Raw genomic sequence first — 16,283 nt, forward strand, 5'->3', positions numbered from 1 at the left:
AGTGAGGTTGGTCCTAAGCCGCTGTTTGGCCCCTATTACGTGGAAAAATTAATGGATAAAATAGTATTTTTTTGAAAAAATGAGTGGTTGAAAAAGTAGGAAAAATTTTCGATTTACGGGTAATATTATTTTATGAAAGATTATATGGTTGTAAATAGAAGAGAGAAAAATGAAATAAAATGGAATGAAAATTAATGGGGCAAGGGGGCTAAATCACATTGGTTTAATGGAGTTTGAAAGAGTCTTAAGTATATTAATTAAATGGGGCAATGGTTGATTAATCACAAACCTGCCTCAATTAAGTCCGGCAAACTTGGTGCTTGATTTTACAGATGTAGGTGCGTCAGTCAATCGTCATCAATACAACAATTTTGACTAGTCAACAACTGAACTTCTAGAAGCAATGTCAACATTTCGGATAATAAAACAATACATTTCACATCCTTGTCAAAGTTATCTTCAAATATACAATAAACAATAAAAATGACAAACTTTAAAGCATGTTGGTTGGTCACGTGTGAATTGGATCGTTTATGATTAAATTATAAATGGTAGTCAAACATGAACTTAGCTCGTGCAACGTTGTCCATTATTAAGTCCCGAACTCGTTAATTTGTGAACTTATTAGATGATGACGTACGTTTCCATTTTCAACCATCATGTCTTGGTAATTGTATTTGCCATCCATTGGGGTCTGTCTCCACCTACGAGGACAAACAGAATTATCATATGGCTGATATGCCCTAAATGAGTTCGTTAAATGGGGTTCGATTAGACGTATGAATCATATGACTTGAGCCTATGTTCTCAAGCCGTTATATCTTACGTGTTTGTTATCTTATCCTCCTCAATTTAAGTCTTTCATAAAGTAGAGGTCTTAAATTTGAACTGAGAGGGACGCGACGAAAAGTCGTGAGAGATAAATAGGTAAAGACTCTTCCTATAATGGCTCGAAAACACGAAAGGAAAAGCATGTACCTGAAAAGCTTTGTTTCTCCAATGAAATACGCAGCCACGGTGTTCCATCACACTATGTACAGACTGAGGGATTGATGCTTTAAAGGATGTGTGGAGTTTCACTTTCATGAGCCCTCTAAACGCAAAAAGAGCAGCTACAACGCCGTTTGGAGTCAATCCAGTAACGTGCAAGATAGTCATATTCTGCAGACGGCTTATGCTAGCCAGTGCTACAAGTCCAGCATCGGTAACTGGACAATACGATAAGTTTATCTGCAAATGCACGTTTATTAGTTCATCAAAGCCAGGTGACAAGTGTAGTTTTTCGCGTGAATGTAGAGATAATAGGATACCTGTTTGAGGTATTGAGAATATCGAGCAAGAGAAATCATTCCAGTATCATCAATGTTACAGCATTTCTTAATGTCCAAGATGCTCAGCTTTTTACAATTCGTGGCAACGGCGGATAATCCAACAGAAGAGACGCAAGGACAACCTCGAATTTCTAGAACTTTCAATTGTAAGCATTGAGATAAGGATAATAAAGAAGCATCAGTAACTTTGTCACAGTGAGCCATGTTAATCGACTCCAGGGCAGGGCAACCATTAGCAACTGCTGCAATGCCATCATCAGTTATTGATATGCACCTGTTCGAGGGGAAAAAATGGAAACTGTAAGCAGATTTTACTTGAAAAGCCACGCTTGGAAACTTGAGCAAATTATTTTGACTACAAAACTCTCGAAAACCAGCAATTGGTGCTTTGGATGTTTGTTCTGTAAATAACCTTTTTATAACTCGGAGGATTCGTAATTCTATGACTTAGCCATTACACCAAAATGAGAGACCGAAATCCCCTAAAACCTTGTAGAATTTTTCTAAGATTTATGCTCCTTTTGGAGCTCGGTTCACAGGAAAACAGATGCGACTTGAAAAAATGTGAAAGCTGTTATGAACTTGTTCACGTGCCTGTACAAGTCGAGCTCTATAAGCTTTTGACAAGACATTGCAACATGTGATAGTCCACAATCTGTGATGTTTGGACACACTCCCATTTTTAAACTCAAAAGCTTGGTACATCTCGAGATTGACTCTAAACCTGCACCATAAAGTAGCATGTTTCATTTTAAGTAGATCTAAAACTTGAACTGGATATATTGAAGGTTAAACCTTCATCATCAATTTCGTTGTCAGTGATATCCAGTTCTTTCAAAGATTGACAGCGCTGTCCAATCAACACGATAGCTTCTTGAGCAACCATGCAACAAGCCTCCATTCTGAGGGAAGTGAGTGAAGAACACGAATTTGTTATGCTATCTATAGAGGCGCAAGTTATCTTGTGACAACACGTAATATCCAGTTTCTGCAACTGAAGAAGCCTCTGAGCGATATAGGAAACACCCTCGTCTGTCACTCCAGGGCATTTACATAAACTCAACTCCTTCAAAGATACACACCAATCCCCAATTGCTTTTATTGTAGAGAATGTGACCAGGCAACCGTCTAACTTGATAGATTTCAATCCCGATAACTTGTACCAGCATTTTGCAAAATCATCAGTGACCTGAACCACCATTTAATGCATAAAATTTCGAAATGGGATTAAGTTACAAAATCAGATAATATATGTTAGGAAAATTCCACTTACGGCAGAGCCATATGCCAAACTAAGGTGGCTTAAGCGTTCAGCGCCATTGATTAAAGAAAACAATCCGACATTGCTCATATTGTGACATTTGGATATATTGAGCACCTGTAAAACACAGAAGGATAACACCATAAAACAGCACATGATTAATTAAGTGGTTGTTTGTTGTCGATTAAAAGTCAATTACAATTAATTTTTTGACCGTTTTTCACCATACTAGCCGTCATTTTTGAATTATTCTCTCACATATAGGATCTACTTTATCTCTAACGGTCAAAAAATCAATTATCAAAATCCCTACCAAACAAGCTCTAAATCAAACAATTCAAAGCTGCAATTGCTAGTCTGCTGATGGTTACCTTTATTAAACCATCGGAAAATATCAATACCTCGAGTGACTTGCAACTTTCTTTCAGAATCCCAAGGCCCACATCATCGATACCAGGACATTCGACAAGAATTAACTCTTTGAGATATTGTAGTTGCAGAATAGGCACTAGACACTTCTCCGTTATCTGCAGCCCATAGGGACAGGGGACGGAAAAACTTTCAGTTAAATGGAAGTACACAAATTAAGAAACAAAAAGAGAAATATATCCAAATTATAAGGTATTAGTTGAGCACATAAGCGTTGGACCAAATCTTTCTGCAAGAAATATCAGCTTCCATAGACCTCTCCTCTGTTATGTTGATTTTATCCAATTACTTGACTTGTCACCATTCAATTATTTCTTTATTTATTTTTTTTCCCGTCAAGGTTAATAGTCTTTGTTCAATCATCAAAATGAAGAAGTGACAGAAAAAGAAGTCTTCAGTGCACCAGCAACAGATAGAGCTTATCCTGCCATAGCGTAAGGGTCGAAAAAAATGACTAGTGTACCAAGACAGCAGAACCTACATGAAATTTGTTACATGAAATTTATCTAACAAAATCAACTGAAAAACCTAAACACTGGAAAGAAAAATCAGTTTCTTTTTATCAGAAACAATCATTAGAACAAATGGTGAAGAAATCATTGACATAAGTGCAAAAGAGAGAGACATTAACTAAGAATTTACCAGCAAATAAGAGAGGTCCAAACTCTGAATATCTTTACACTTTGTGGCAATTAAACCTACACCCAAATCAGTAAGTCTCACACACCATTTCAAGCAAATAAGCTTCAGCTTTTTGCAGCCCACAGCAATGCACCCAATCCCAATATCTGATACCAATTTGCACCTTGCCATCCACAACTTTTCCAAGTTCTTAGCTTCTGCAATAGCTGCCGCCCCAGCATCCGTCAACTCCGTTGCATTGGACAAATCCAATTCAATTAAACCCCAACACTTGCTTGCTAAACTTGACAATCCCATATGAGTAAAAAATCTAGATCTTGACAGATTAATGGACTTCAAAGTAGACCAATATGCATTAGATATAGACCACAGTACTCTGTCTTCTACACGTGGACAGTAAGTAAGATCAACATGATGAATCAGGGGGTATCTGGTGAGAATTCTTGATATGAGCTCAATGTAAAGAGGCTTCAAAGTCTTCCTCTGATGGGATTCAATAGAGTGGAATGATTTGCAGACTAAAGAGAAAGATTTCTTCGTTTCTGAGTCTTCATCGAGGCAGTCTAAGATTGTCGATTTGATCTCTTCTGAGAGGGATGCAAAGGGATTAACGAGTTTCATAGCTTGCATGGTTTTGTGGGCTTTTTTCATTAAAACGCTGAGATTACAGTGGAATTTTGTGAGTGACAAGAAATTAGAAAAGAAATTGCAAAAGCAATAATCTTTGACTAAAGTATATATTAGATGGAAAAGGAAAACTATTTGTGGAAAGTAGAAAGAGAAAAATGTGATGCCATTGACCGATAGATTCTGAGATCCACTTTCCAACTGTTTAAACAGAAACCAGTTCCTTGGCCGGAGTTGTTTACTTGATCTGTTTGGGGAAAATAAGGAAGTGGCACAATTAAATTACAAAACTAACTTTCAAAATGTTTGATACGCAAATGTAAATGGAAGAAATAAGAAAGACAAGACTCATTCATGAAAGGGACAATTTCGAAATTGGTGGAGCATCCATCACTCTCTTAAATGGCAAATATAATTATATATACGGTGATGATATGATAAGTGAGGAGGCGGGTCACATTCGGGGAAGGGAATAAAGGAGGGAGTACATACTCCAGGGGACATCCAGGTACGGCATATAATATTGCCATTGGTAGTAATTGTCTACTTTTTCCGAGAGAAAGTTCGACAGAACGGCATATATATATATATATATATAAATAACATGTGGTAAGATTATTCATTCAAATTAAAATACTTTAGAATTGAGTCATTGAAAATGTGTGTCTGCACTGACTTTGTTTCTCTCTTACCATCTTGAACACTGATGCAGAGGTGTCATAATTTAAGTGAAAAGATCATACCACGTATGTAATGTCCCAAATTTTCATAAACATTGGAGCGTTATAAAAAGCTCAATTTTTCCTTTAAATAAATGCGAAGTGTCACAAATAAAAGAAATTATTTATTTCCAACCAAAACATCAATTTAAAACACGAGATCTGAGTTTCAAAAAATCTAAACATAATCAAATGACTAGTTAAACAAGTGTGTCCTTTCAACAATTAGAGCTAACAAATAAAATTAGGGACATAATAGCAAACTAATGGTTTATTTCCTTTTTCATTAGATTTCCTTGGCCGTCTGCTTCACCAATTCGTCACAGTTCCAATTGACCTGAACTAACCTATAAAAATTTGTAAGAGTAAGTATTCGAAAATATTCAATAAGACATGTGCAGTTTTCATATACAAATATATAACAATAAAAATTATACATTTCATACGACTCTAATCTTATGGAATATATTGGTGACTAAACAATACACCCATCTTAGGTCATTTTGTAATTCCGTAGGTTTTCATATCTTTTTTTTTTTTTTAAAAGAACGTCGACTGACAATTCATGCATATTTAATTGAACATAAAAGCATAAGGAAACGAAAAGCTTCTGCACATACAAGTATCTTGCCTCATTATTGAAATATACATAAAAAATTGAATGTACGTTCTGGTATCTTTTTCTACGCCTCTCTACTACTGCATACAACTGGTGGGTATTATTATGATTTTTACAATTGTTTCTATAGATGAATTGGCATGAAAGGGACTGTTTTGGTTACTGATAAAAAATGGCTTGTTGGTAATAATGTGTGCCTACTCACTTTTCAAGAATAACCTCCCTTTCTATAGTATGTGTTTCAACCATGTGTAGGTACATATATTTTGGGGTGAAAAATCCTTGGACGCAATTGGTGTATTTATAGGGTCCATACAGTAAAAAATTTAATTTCACTATAATTGAAATAAAGGTGTCGTGTACCATAGGTGTATCATTTATGTTTATCCTAATCAACTATCAAAACCAATCTAAATTATCAACGTGTTTACCAACTATATCAGCAATTAACTAACTAAATTCTAGGAATTGAACTCCTTATAAGCGCATTATACATGTAACTCTTGTTCCCTAACCTGTTGGAGTACATCTCGCGATTTACCTCTCTCACAAATCTTTAAGGGCGGGGCATTGGAGCCCTCAAAGTTGAAGTTCAACCTTTTTTTTTTTTTTTTTACTAACTAAATCCTAGATTTACCTTTATCAACCTAGAAGAAATCAATTTATCTCTACCTAAAAACACTCACACATGGCCGGCATCCCTGTCCAAATTAAGTACTCTAAACAAACAATATTCGAAAATAAACAATTACAAATACAATTACATTGTAACTAAATTTCACTTCTTTATCTAAAATTAAATTTGTTGTTTTTCCATCTTTATAACTTCATTCATCGGCAGGTTCAGAAATTGTAGAAGATGGATCTTGAAAAACAAAAGAAATATTATACTCAATATCATTATAAATTCATAATAACGATGATTAAAATGTAAATTATGTAATAAATAAAATTACCTCCTCATCAACATCCTCATCATTCATCTTGGAGCAACTTCCAAAATATGCAGATGGTACAGAATTCGCTATTAATAAAATAAAATAATTAGTAATAAGAAAATTTATAAAAGAAACAATATAAAAAGCAAATATTTCTATACATCGTACCGTGAATATTGGTCCATATCCAATCTTGAGCACACATTAAAGCTTCCAAAGTTTTGGGGTGAAGTCTATTTCTGTGTAGACTAAAAAATCTACCACTAGTACTGAAAGCAAATTCGAATGCCACAGTTGATATCGGGATGGCCAAAATATTTTTTGCAATTCGAGATAAAGTAAAATATTTGATTGAATTCACTTTTCACCATATCAATATATCAAAATCATCCGACCGAGGCAATATAGGCTCATCCAAAAAAGTATCAAGCTTGGTTTTCACACTACTAGGAGCTTCAACATTAGAAACAAATTTATAAAATTTCGCCATGCGATCTGATTTATTATTAGCACTAGCCGTCTCGATTTGACAAGAAGAAGTAGAAGACTGAGCTAAATACTCACTTGAATCATTCTTTTTCTGATAATCGTGCACCAACTTGTCACAAACTTGATATATTTTGTCAATCTCACTTGCAGCATTGTGATTAAAAATACGAGGATAATAAAACTTAACTAACATCATCTTATAGCTCGGATCCAACACTGCTGCTAAAGCCAAAACTCCATGAATATCGCTCCAATACTTATTAAACTTTTCCATCATACTGATTGTCATCTTTTGAACTTCCACATAATGAGATTCAAGCCACTCATACAACGACAGTTTGATTTCACAAATATTTGTAAAGAAGAGATTAGCAGTTGGGTACTTTGTTCCTGAAAACAATTCAATAACCTCAAAAAAAAATCTTTAACTTCTCACATATTTCTTTTGCTAAATCCCAATCACCATCACTAGGGAAACATTTATATCATGACTCCCTCTGTTTCAAACGCGAAAAAACATCCTTATAAATCAAAGCAGTACTAAGCATCAAATACGTAGAATTCCACCTTGTTTTACAATCAAGTACCAATTTTTTCTCACAATCAATTTTCAACTAACGTGCAAAGAGCTCAAATTTTTCAAATCTCTTTGGCGTGACTGTCCAATAAGCAACACTATCACAAATTTTTTCAACGCTACCACTAATAATGTCCAACCCATCCTTCACAATAAGATTTAATATACGTGCACAACACCTCATATGAAAAAATTCACCATTCAGTACAAGAGAATGAGTACAAAGTTGACTTAACACAATATTGATCATTGCATCATTTGTGGTGCAATTATCTACCGTCAAAGTTAGTAACTTACGATCAATATTCCAGTCCATCAAGTTGCTTAATAGAGTTTCTGAAAGTACATCAGCAATGTGTGGGCACAACAGATATATAAACCTGAGTTCATTCAAGAACAAATTAAATCAATTAAAAGAATATTATTTTGGTAAATTATGAGAACAAGTGAATGTAATGTTTTAATATACCTCATGATTCGACTCTGTAATTTCCACGCATCATCTATGAAATGAGCAGTGATAACCATGAATCCTCTCTTTTGATTAGAAGAGGTCCACATGTCGGTAGTGATCGAAATTCTACTCTCGATCTTCTCAAGTGCAATCATATTTTTGGCTCTCTCGTATTCATAGATTTTCAAAATGTCGCTCTTCAAAGTGTTGCGAGAAGGAACCTTAAACAATGGTTGTAGGTCATGCAAGAACTCTCGAAATCCAATGTGATCAACCATAGACAAAGGATACTCATGCAAAATCACCATTTTCAAAAGACTATATCTACACTTATCTAGATCGAAAGAGTAAGTACCAATTGTGACCTTGCCACTCGTGGCATCCTTTTTGAAATTTAATGTTGCTTGGTGAGTATTATCCTTATAACATAGTACACATCTCTTCAAATAATCATATGCTTTGTAACATTTTTTGTTTCACCTTCTAACTGCTTCTTGCAATGATTGCATATAGCCTTCCATTTCTCACTAATTTTCTGTCTTTTGTAGTGCTCTCACACAGTTGAAGTAAATTTTCTCTTTCCAAATGATATTTCTCCAATGTCACGCTTCTCGTCACTTAGGTTTATTGTCCTTTCATCCACATTTGGTAATAGTTCAACTGGATCTTCTTGCGGGACATTGCTCTCCGGTACATTGGTCGGGCTATCTTCCTCACATATTGGTCCTAATCCAATACTTCCAGCACTACTTGGGCCAGACATCTGTGCAAATAACAAATAGTAATGAACATAATGTCATGATTCACAAATAACCTTATTTGATGTCTTTTAACATTTTTCTTTCATTCTTAGGCACTACTTGGACTAATATTTTAACATTTTTCTTTCATTCTTAGGCCCATTTGGCAAAGTTTCTTTCGGAACTATTTGGATAATTTTTGGTGTTTTATCTCACTAAAACAAACTACAAGAATCTTTAAAAAAATATTTTTTGCTAGGGAATTAGGACCATCTTCATCTTCCCCACCTCTACTCTCTGTCAGCACACCCGTCGCAACCCATCACCAACACCCACGGAATCTTTAAACCATTATGAATCCCACTACCAAACCCCTAAAAGCACAGCTATCACAGCTTCTACACTAACTGAATCTCCAGAATCATCATGCTCACAAACACAATACAGCAATTAACACCACCACGAGGCACCACCACTCCTGCCACAATCGCAATATCCGAGAACCACCCAAAATCCTATCTTTTTAGTCCATTCAGCAAAGACCAAGAAGACACCAGATCGTATAACCATAACCGTGGCAATGGTAACACATGATACAAACAAATCATATTGACTACACCATCTAAAGGAATATCCACCACCATGTTGCTACTGTACAAGAAACACATAAAATGGCGAAAAATAATCAATCTGATGTAGATATATGTCTTCTTAAGTGTGGATCCATATAACGTAAGAAACTAGGGGGTAACCTACTCCTGAAAACCAGCAGGATCTGGATCCACCAACTCTGTTGAAGTGTAGTCTTCCCTGCTCACTCCAGAAAGCCCAATAGCCTGTTCCAACACAAGCTGAAAATTATAAGACTTCGTAACTTGGTTTAAAAATAACAGCAAGGCCCAAAAAAACAAAAATACAAAAAAGAGGACTTTCTGTACCTTTTTGTCTCTAGATGATATGATATTTTCCTCTGTTCCGAGGGCTTTGCCGACTGCTGCTTTGTGAATGGGTCGAAGAGACAAAGACTCGAAGTCGAACGAGGAAAATGGAATAGGAAAAATTAGGGCAAGTGTTTGTGGGGAACTGGGGATTTCTTCTGCGGTTCATTTGCTCTATCTGACTGTCTCTGTAGCCTCGCCCCATGACCCGAGACGGGGCAGCACGCCCCACCCCATCAACCCATCGGGTGGGTACCCGACGAGACGGGACGGGGCAAATTGCAATCACTAGTCAAAATCCAGAATCAAAGCAAATAAATCTTTAAAATAAGATAAAGTCATTTTTCTCTATCCATCCATCAATCACGATCAACTAAAAATCTCTCCTCTCTGCAAAATGTTCAAATCCCGTGCAAAAGGAAAAATTGAATTGTCGATAGACAGAAGTAATTAAGATAATTAAATCTCTTTTTCTAATACCAAAGATACACTTCGATTATATGATAAAATATTACTTTTTTTTCCTAATTATCTTAAAAAATATATTATCAAATAATAAAAATAATACTTGTTACAGTGGATATCAAATAGAGAAAACAGAATTTGTATATGATTCCATCTTTTTTTTCCAAATCATAAAAGATAAATGTGAATATTATAACATTTTTCAAATTAAAGGTAACTATGATTATATAAATGCAAACAAATAATTTAAATAATCACAATTTGCAAAATTGCATATATGGGAAATCCCTATTCTAGTCCTATGACGTCTATTTTCTTCTTTTCAACTCGTACACGGGTGACTGGAAAGATTTTCAAACTAATGTTAATTTAATTAATTATGGATTCAGGCAAAACCCTTTTAACTTCGAAAATGTGGACATAACTTATTCAAAATAATTATTTCCTGAGCCCAATGTGCATTATTTAATACAAGCTACATAATGAGCCCAATATTTGTATACTAACTCTAATTCTATTGAAAAATAAATATTTAACCCAATTAAAATTGGATTTACACATATATCGCTTTAGCCCTCAAATATAAAAATATAGCAAATAAGTTTGTTTCCTTCAATTTTTCGGGGCGTTACAACGTAAGATTGTACCATTGAAGCTTTTCTCATCTTCCACATGCCTTCGAGTTAAGCCACTCTCGTGAACTCATAAGGAAAACCACCATTCTATGGGGTTAAAATTTGATTTTAAATCGATAATTTTTAATAAAAATTGATAAAATGTGTAGTTGAAATGCTGTGAATCCTATAAAATATATGATTGAAATTAATTATTGACTTTGACTTAAAAAAAATTAATTTTAATTCCCACCAACCGTGGACAAAAACTAGAAGAGAATGACAAGAAAGATTGGCAGGTGGGTGTGTCAAAATAATCATCAAAACCTCGCAAAATCTATGATTTTCATCTAACTAATTCCACTGCTTGAATATCTTGTAATATACATTGATAAGTGCATACACATATCTAGGTCATTAAATATGAATATATGAGAGCATTTATAGAGAATAATTGTTTAATCTTTATAAATATTATTTATTTAAGTAAACTCGATATTGGATGAACTTTTAAAGTAAAGGAATTAAAATTGAACAAAAAGGATGAATTATTGACATAATTCAAAGAATGATGACCAACTTGGTACAAATTGAAAGATTGAGATTATAACGAACTTTAGCTGACCAGAAGAAAGAAATCACGGACCAAACTGCACTGAATGAAGAGTTGAGATCACAAGGGCATGTTTGGCCAAAGTATATTTCAAAATTGTCATGCCTTGCGATCACATGTTGCATACCATGTGAATCGCATGACGTAAAAATTCGGCCACCATTATGTTTCCTTTTTGGGTTTTTCCAAATTTGAAGAAGCAATTTGACCAGCGATTTAACCTACTTTGAACCTCTAATTTTGGGATTCCTCATCTTACAATGCAAAAAACAATGCTATGAAGAAATTCAAAATAAATAGGACTCCCATTATAACTTTTCGCCTCTTTTACGTGCCTCTTGACTTGAACTACTGTCTATAAAAAAAAGGATAAAGTTTGAGGTACAGAACTCCCTACCAAGCACTCACATCATGGGGCGGCGGGCAAGTGGGGTTTTCGCCAATTTTTTATACAAGTGGGTCCCATGCTGTGAGGGTCGGCTGCTAAAACAGCAAAATCCATAGAGAAAAATCAGAAAACAATGACAAGAAAGCTTGGAAGCAGCAACGTAATCACCAAAATCTTGTGAAAACTCGATATATTCACCTGGCCAATTTCCATATATATATATATATATATAGATATTAAGCGGAGGATCCCAAATGCAAGCGATACTTGTACCGGAGAAATTGTTACCTATGTATATACAAGGATTCTTGTCACCACATCCATCATCGCATAAAGCTTTAGCCTAGATTCCATGAACAAGACCTACATTTCAACAAGAAGATCATAAGGATTTAAAATCTCTCTGTCTGCAATCAACAAGAAAATCAAATTTATGATTAATAGGAAAAAATATATACAACATGCAAAAAGGTGAATTTCTTTTTCACAAAATGTCATCATCAATTTATTTTCACTTTATATAGTTATCTGGATGTTACATACAAGAACAGCTAGAAACTGCCAACCCTGGTGGTTCACATGCCTAACCTAGAAAATCCTCAAGTCATTGAATTACCACTACAAATGCAAAACCAGCAGAACCGACCTCGTCCCAGGGTGGCCCGGGTTCAAAAACAAAATTCGACACAAAAATACGAGGATGGATAAAGACAGTATGGGAAAAAAGAACAGCGGAATAACTTTTCAAGTTCCCACCATCATCCAATGGAACAAGAGTTATAATCGGTCCTCTTTATCTTTTCATGAAATCAAATGTCGAAATCAATTCGAGCATCTATTGGATCCATGTAATATAGTGTATTATAAGGCCCAGTTTCCATGTAAAAGTGCATACTAAGACCAAGCAGTGCTTCACAGAATTTAGGAGAATGCACCGGTGGAAGATGTCCTCCCTCAATTTTAAAAACCCAAGCGCAAGTGCCAATCACAGAATGCCCTTGTTTATCAATAGATTCCACAAGCAGAGGTTACACTCAAAATGAATGTTCCCAGCTCTCATAGCAAAGTAAGCAATCATCTTTCTGTAGGATAGAAATAATCTTGTCCCCCCAAATCTAACCACGCCCCCAACTCCCAAGCCCCCTGAAAAATAGAACAATGGCACACTGTCTCAAGAGTTGATGCCAATTTGTGAGCATTTTGAGTCCACCGCACACATTGACCACCGTAATAATATAATATCAAAATATGCATAAATTCTCACAAGAAAATTTTCCATGTGTCTTTCTTGGTGTTCTGATGTCTTTTCTAATTGAAACACATCTCAGTTCAAAAACTCAGGCACAATATAATGAAATAAGCAGACTTACCATATCAATGTGTTACACGAAAAGAGCTCCAGGAGTTCCTAGTGATTCACAAGTCTCCTCAAAGCAACCAAGAACGTCATCCCAGATGGTATGATGCAACTCGTGGTCACAAAGATGGGAGAAAGAGTTTTGTGGGGTGGGGGGGGGGGGGCACTGTTTTATGCACTTTAAAGTTTGGATGCTTGAAATAGTGTCCTTTGCTTTCTTCAAATTGAGTCCGCAGTCAATATATATGAAGCACCTGAGATAACACTTCTTTAAAACCCACAGCACAGTAAATAAATGTGACGACTTCATTTTCTGAGATCAAAAGGAGATTGACACAGTGGACAGGTCGATTTGTGAGAAGTTGAAAACCACTCGTAGAGGCAGTCAGAATGGAGTTTATGCTTGCAGGTCTTACAAGCAAGGCATGGCAAGCTATAATTTTCAGAGTGTATGAGACTATAACAGATAGGACACTCCTCAAAATTGCTCTTCCATATCTGTATTGCTTCAGCTAAGGCTCCATTCTGTACCATTCACACACATCATCAACCTCCAGATTTCAAAACGCAGAATGCTCACAAAGTATAAAAACATGTAAACTATGCTGAAGACTTCTTGGCATATAGGAGGACCATGAAGTTCATAACTAATCAATGTTTGCAGTACGGCCAAAATTTTCTTATGTATGAATAACAAAAAACGAATTCAGACATGTTCAACACAAATATTCCACCACCAAAAAGATCTTGCACTTGCAATTTTCCCGGGGATAAATATAATGATACACACGTGGTCCTCTCTAAAAATATTAAGCTTTTGGATGAAGGGGTACAAAATGTTATTAGAACCACACCCAAAAAAAAAAAAAAAAAAAAAAAAAAAAAAAAAAAAAAGAAAAAGAAAAAAGGGATCAAAGAAATAATTCAACCCCTTTAAAGCTCAAACAAGCGATCAGATTTCAGGATCAGTGTTATCCAATGAGCAACCATACCATCTTGTGTTGGCACGTCAAGGGTAAATCCCACATCGGTTAGATATGAAACACTACCCAACATATAAGAGATTAAACTACTTGTAATCAAGTAGATTTTTTAAGATGAACACCCAAGTCATATACGGTGTGACATGCAAAGGTCCTGAATCCAATTCTGACCGCCACCTATTTGATGAAATTGTATACATGTCAATCTTTGATGGATAAAAATTAGTCCACATATATTTGACAGGGCATGTTAAAGACTATTTAAATGATATACAATAGCCCTTTCTAATAAATAAAGCTTTAGATTAAGAATCTGTTTTATTTTTATAAGGGCTAAAATCACTTATTTTGGCTTTTTTTGCCCCGTATTGTAGGGTGGTTCGACAATACAACACAATCATTCACTTCAAAAAAACTTCTTATCATTTTTCAAGCACTAACCCACTTAATAGGGGTATATTTGACTTCACATTCATGTAGTAGAACCTCATTGCACTTTAATTTAATGAGGGGTACAATAGAAAATTAGATACAGAGAGTTCGGTAGTTGGGGTGGGGTGAGGGGAATCTCATATGATCAATCTGGGATGTAGGACTAGAACCAGAAACATCATGTAGAAGATGTGGGCGAATCTCAAATGATCAATCTGGGATGTAGGACTCGAACCAGATACATCATGTGAATTAGTTTTATTCATCCTTGGGTCCTGTATTTATATACAAACAAGTAGGAAAAACAAGGAAAATAATCTCCTAAATTAAGAGAGCTAATAATCCTACCCAACTATGGAAATAATTAAATATGGTACACCAACAATTCTATCAATCCCTAATCTTCTATAATCATTCGGCTTTCTACACTCCCCCTCAAATTGGATGGTAGATGTTGATCATATCTAACTTGCAAATGAACTTGTCAAAGACTTGTCTAGGTAGTCCTTTGGTGAAGATACCTATTGTCTGCTCTTTTGTAGTGACGTAGGTCATACAAATCACTCCATTTTTGACATTTTCTTTAATAAAGTGTATGTCCACTTCTACATGTTTAGTTTTATCGTGTTGCACTATATTCAGTGAGATATTGATCGATGTCTTGTAATCACAGTATAGTTTGTTTAGAAGTTTTACACTAATTTGTAATTCTTCCAAAAGTTTCTTTAACCACAATCTTTCGCAAATTTCTTGGGCCATTGATCTAACTTCAATTTTTACATTGCATCTTGCTACAAAATTCTGTTTTTTCCTTCTCGAAGTTACTAAATTGCCCCATAATTAGCTACAGTAACCAGTTGTTGATCTCCGGTCTTCTACACAACCAGTCGAGTCAGCACTAGTAATACTTCTACTCTATTCCTCTCATTTTTCTTGAAAAATAGTCCCTTTCCTTAAAAACCTTTCATGTACTTGAGGATTTTATATATTGCTTCCATATGTGTTTCCTTTGATGAGTGCATATGATGACTTACCATACTGCGAATACAATATATGTCATAATATGAGATATATTAACTTTCCAACTTATCTTTCTTTCTCAATTGACTCCAATGTTTTTTGCCATTCTTCCAACAGCAATTGGTGTGTTGCTTGGTTTACATCCAAGAATACATATTTCTAATAGGAGGTAATGAATATATTTTCATTGTGAAACACTAATACCTTTTTTTAACCTCGCAACTTCTATTCTCAGAAAATATTGCATTTGTCCTAGGTCTTTTACCTTAAATTCAGTTGCTAGTTGTTTCTTCAGTCTTTCCATCTCAACATTGCTGTCTCTAGTTAGAATTATATTATCAATGTATACAATTAAGATTGTTTTTCTTCCACTCTTTGATATTTGGAAGAACATATTCACTACTAAAAAATAGAGTTTCAGGCACGGATTTTTCGTTCCTAAAGCCTCAATATCCGTTGCTAATAATCTTCACCAACGGAATATTTGCAACCAAAAATCCGTTGGTAAGTTGATGGTCGCTGATAGTTACCAACGGATCATGCCGTAGGTAAAGAATAAACATTTTACCAACGGATTTTCCGTTAGTAAAGTGTAAATCTTTTACCAATGAAATTTTCGTTGGTAAAAGTCTTAACCAATATCAACC

General features: G+C 35.1%; 1 protein-coding gene across 8 annotated transcripts; it reads right to left on the reverse strand.

The window, feature by feature from the left end:
* Nucleotides 1-392: 392 nt before the first annotated feature.
* On the reverse strand, nucleotides 393-10,184 carry LOC111371257 (F-box/LRR-repeat protein 3-like). 8 transcript variants are annotated; one of them, XM_022993144.1, is made up of 14 exons: nucleotides 9,765-10,177; nucleotides 9,583-9,662; nucleotides 8,102-8,849; nucleotides 7,930-8,012; nucleotides 6,735-6,835; nucleotides 6,585-6,652; nucleotides 3,664-4,537; nucleotides 2,964-3,119; nucleotides 2,605-2,709; nucleotides 2,127-2,520; nucleotides 1,926-2,055; nucleotides 1,311-1,605; nucleotides 979-1,230; nucleotides 393-704 (listed from the first exon to the last, which is right to left on the reverse strand). In XM_022993144.1, the coding sequence occupies exons 6-14, from the start codon at nucleotides 6,605-6,607 to the stop codon at nucleotides 651-653; spliced, it is 2,283 nt and encodes a 760-aa protein (XP_022848912.1). In that variant the 5' UTR covers nucleotides 6,608-6,652; nucleotides 6,735-6,835; nucleotides 7,930-8,012; nucleotides 8,102-8,849; nucleotides 9,583-9,662; nucleotides 9,765-10,177; the 3' UTR covers nucleotides 393-650. The 8 variants fall into 8 exon arrangements, with proteins under 8 accessions (XP_022848912.1, XP_022848913.1, XP_022848915.1 ...); XM_022993145.1 differs by adding an exon at nucleotides 9,115-9,477 and having other exon boundaries at nucleotides 6,735-8,012; nucleotides 9,765-10,161; XM_022993147.1 differs by lacking the exon at nucleotides 6,735-6,835 and having other exon boundaries at nucleotides 9,765-10,179.
* Nucleotides 10,185-16,283: the final 6,099 nt, after the last annotated feature.

This window comes from Olea europaea, chromosome 22 (genome assembly GCF_002742605.1).
Source record: "Olea europaea var. sylvestris chromosome 22, O_europaea_v1, whole genome shotgun sequence".
NCBI classification, from domain to species: domain Eukaryota; kingdom Viridiplantae; phylum Streptophyta; class Magnoliopsida; order Lamiales; family Oleaceae; genus Olea; species Olea europaea.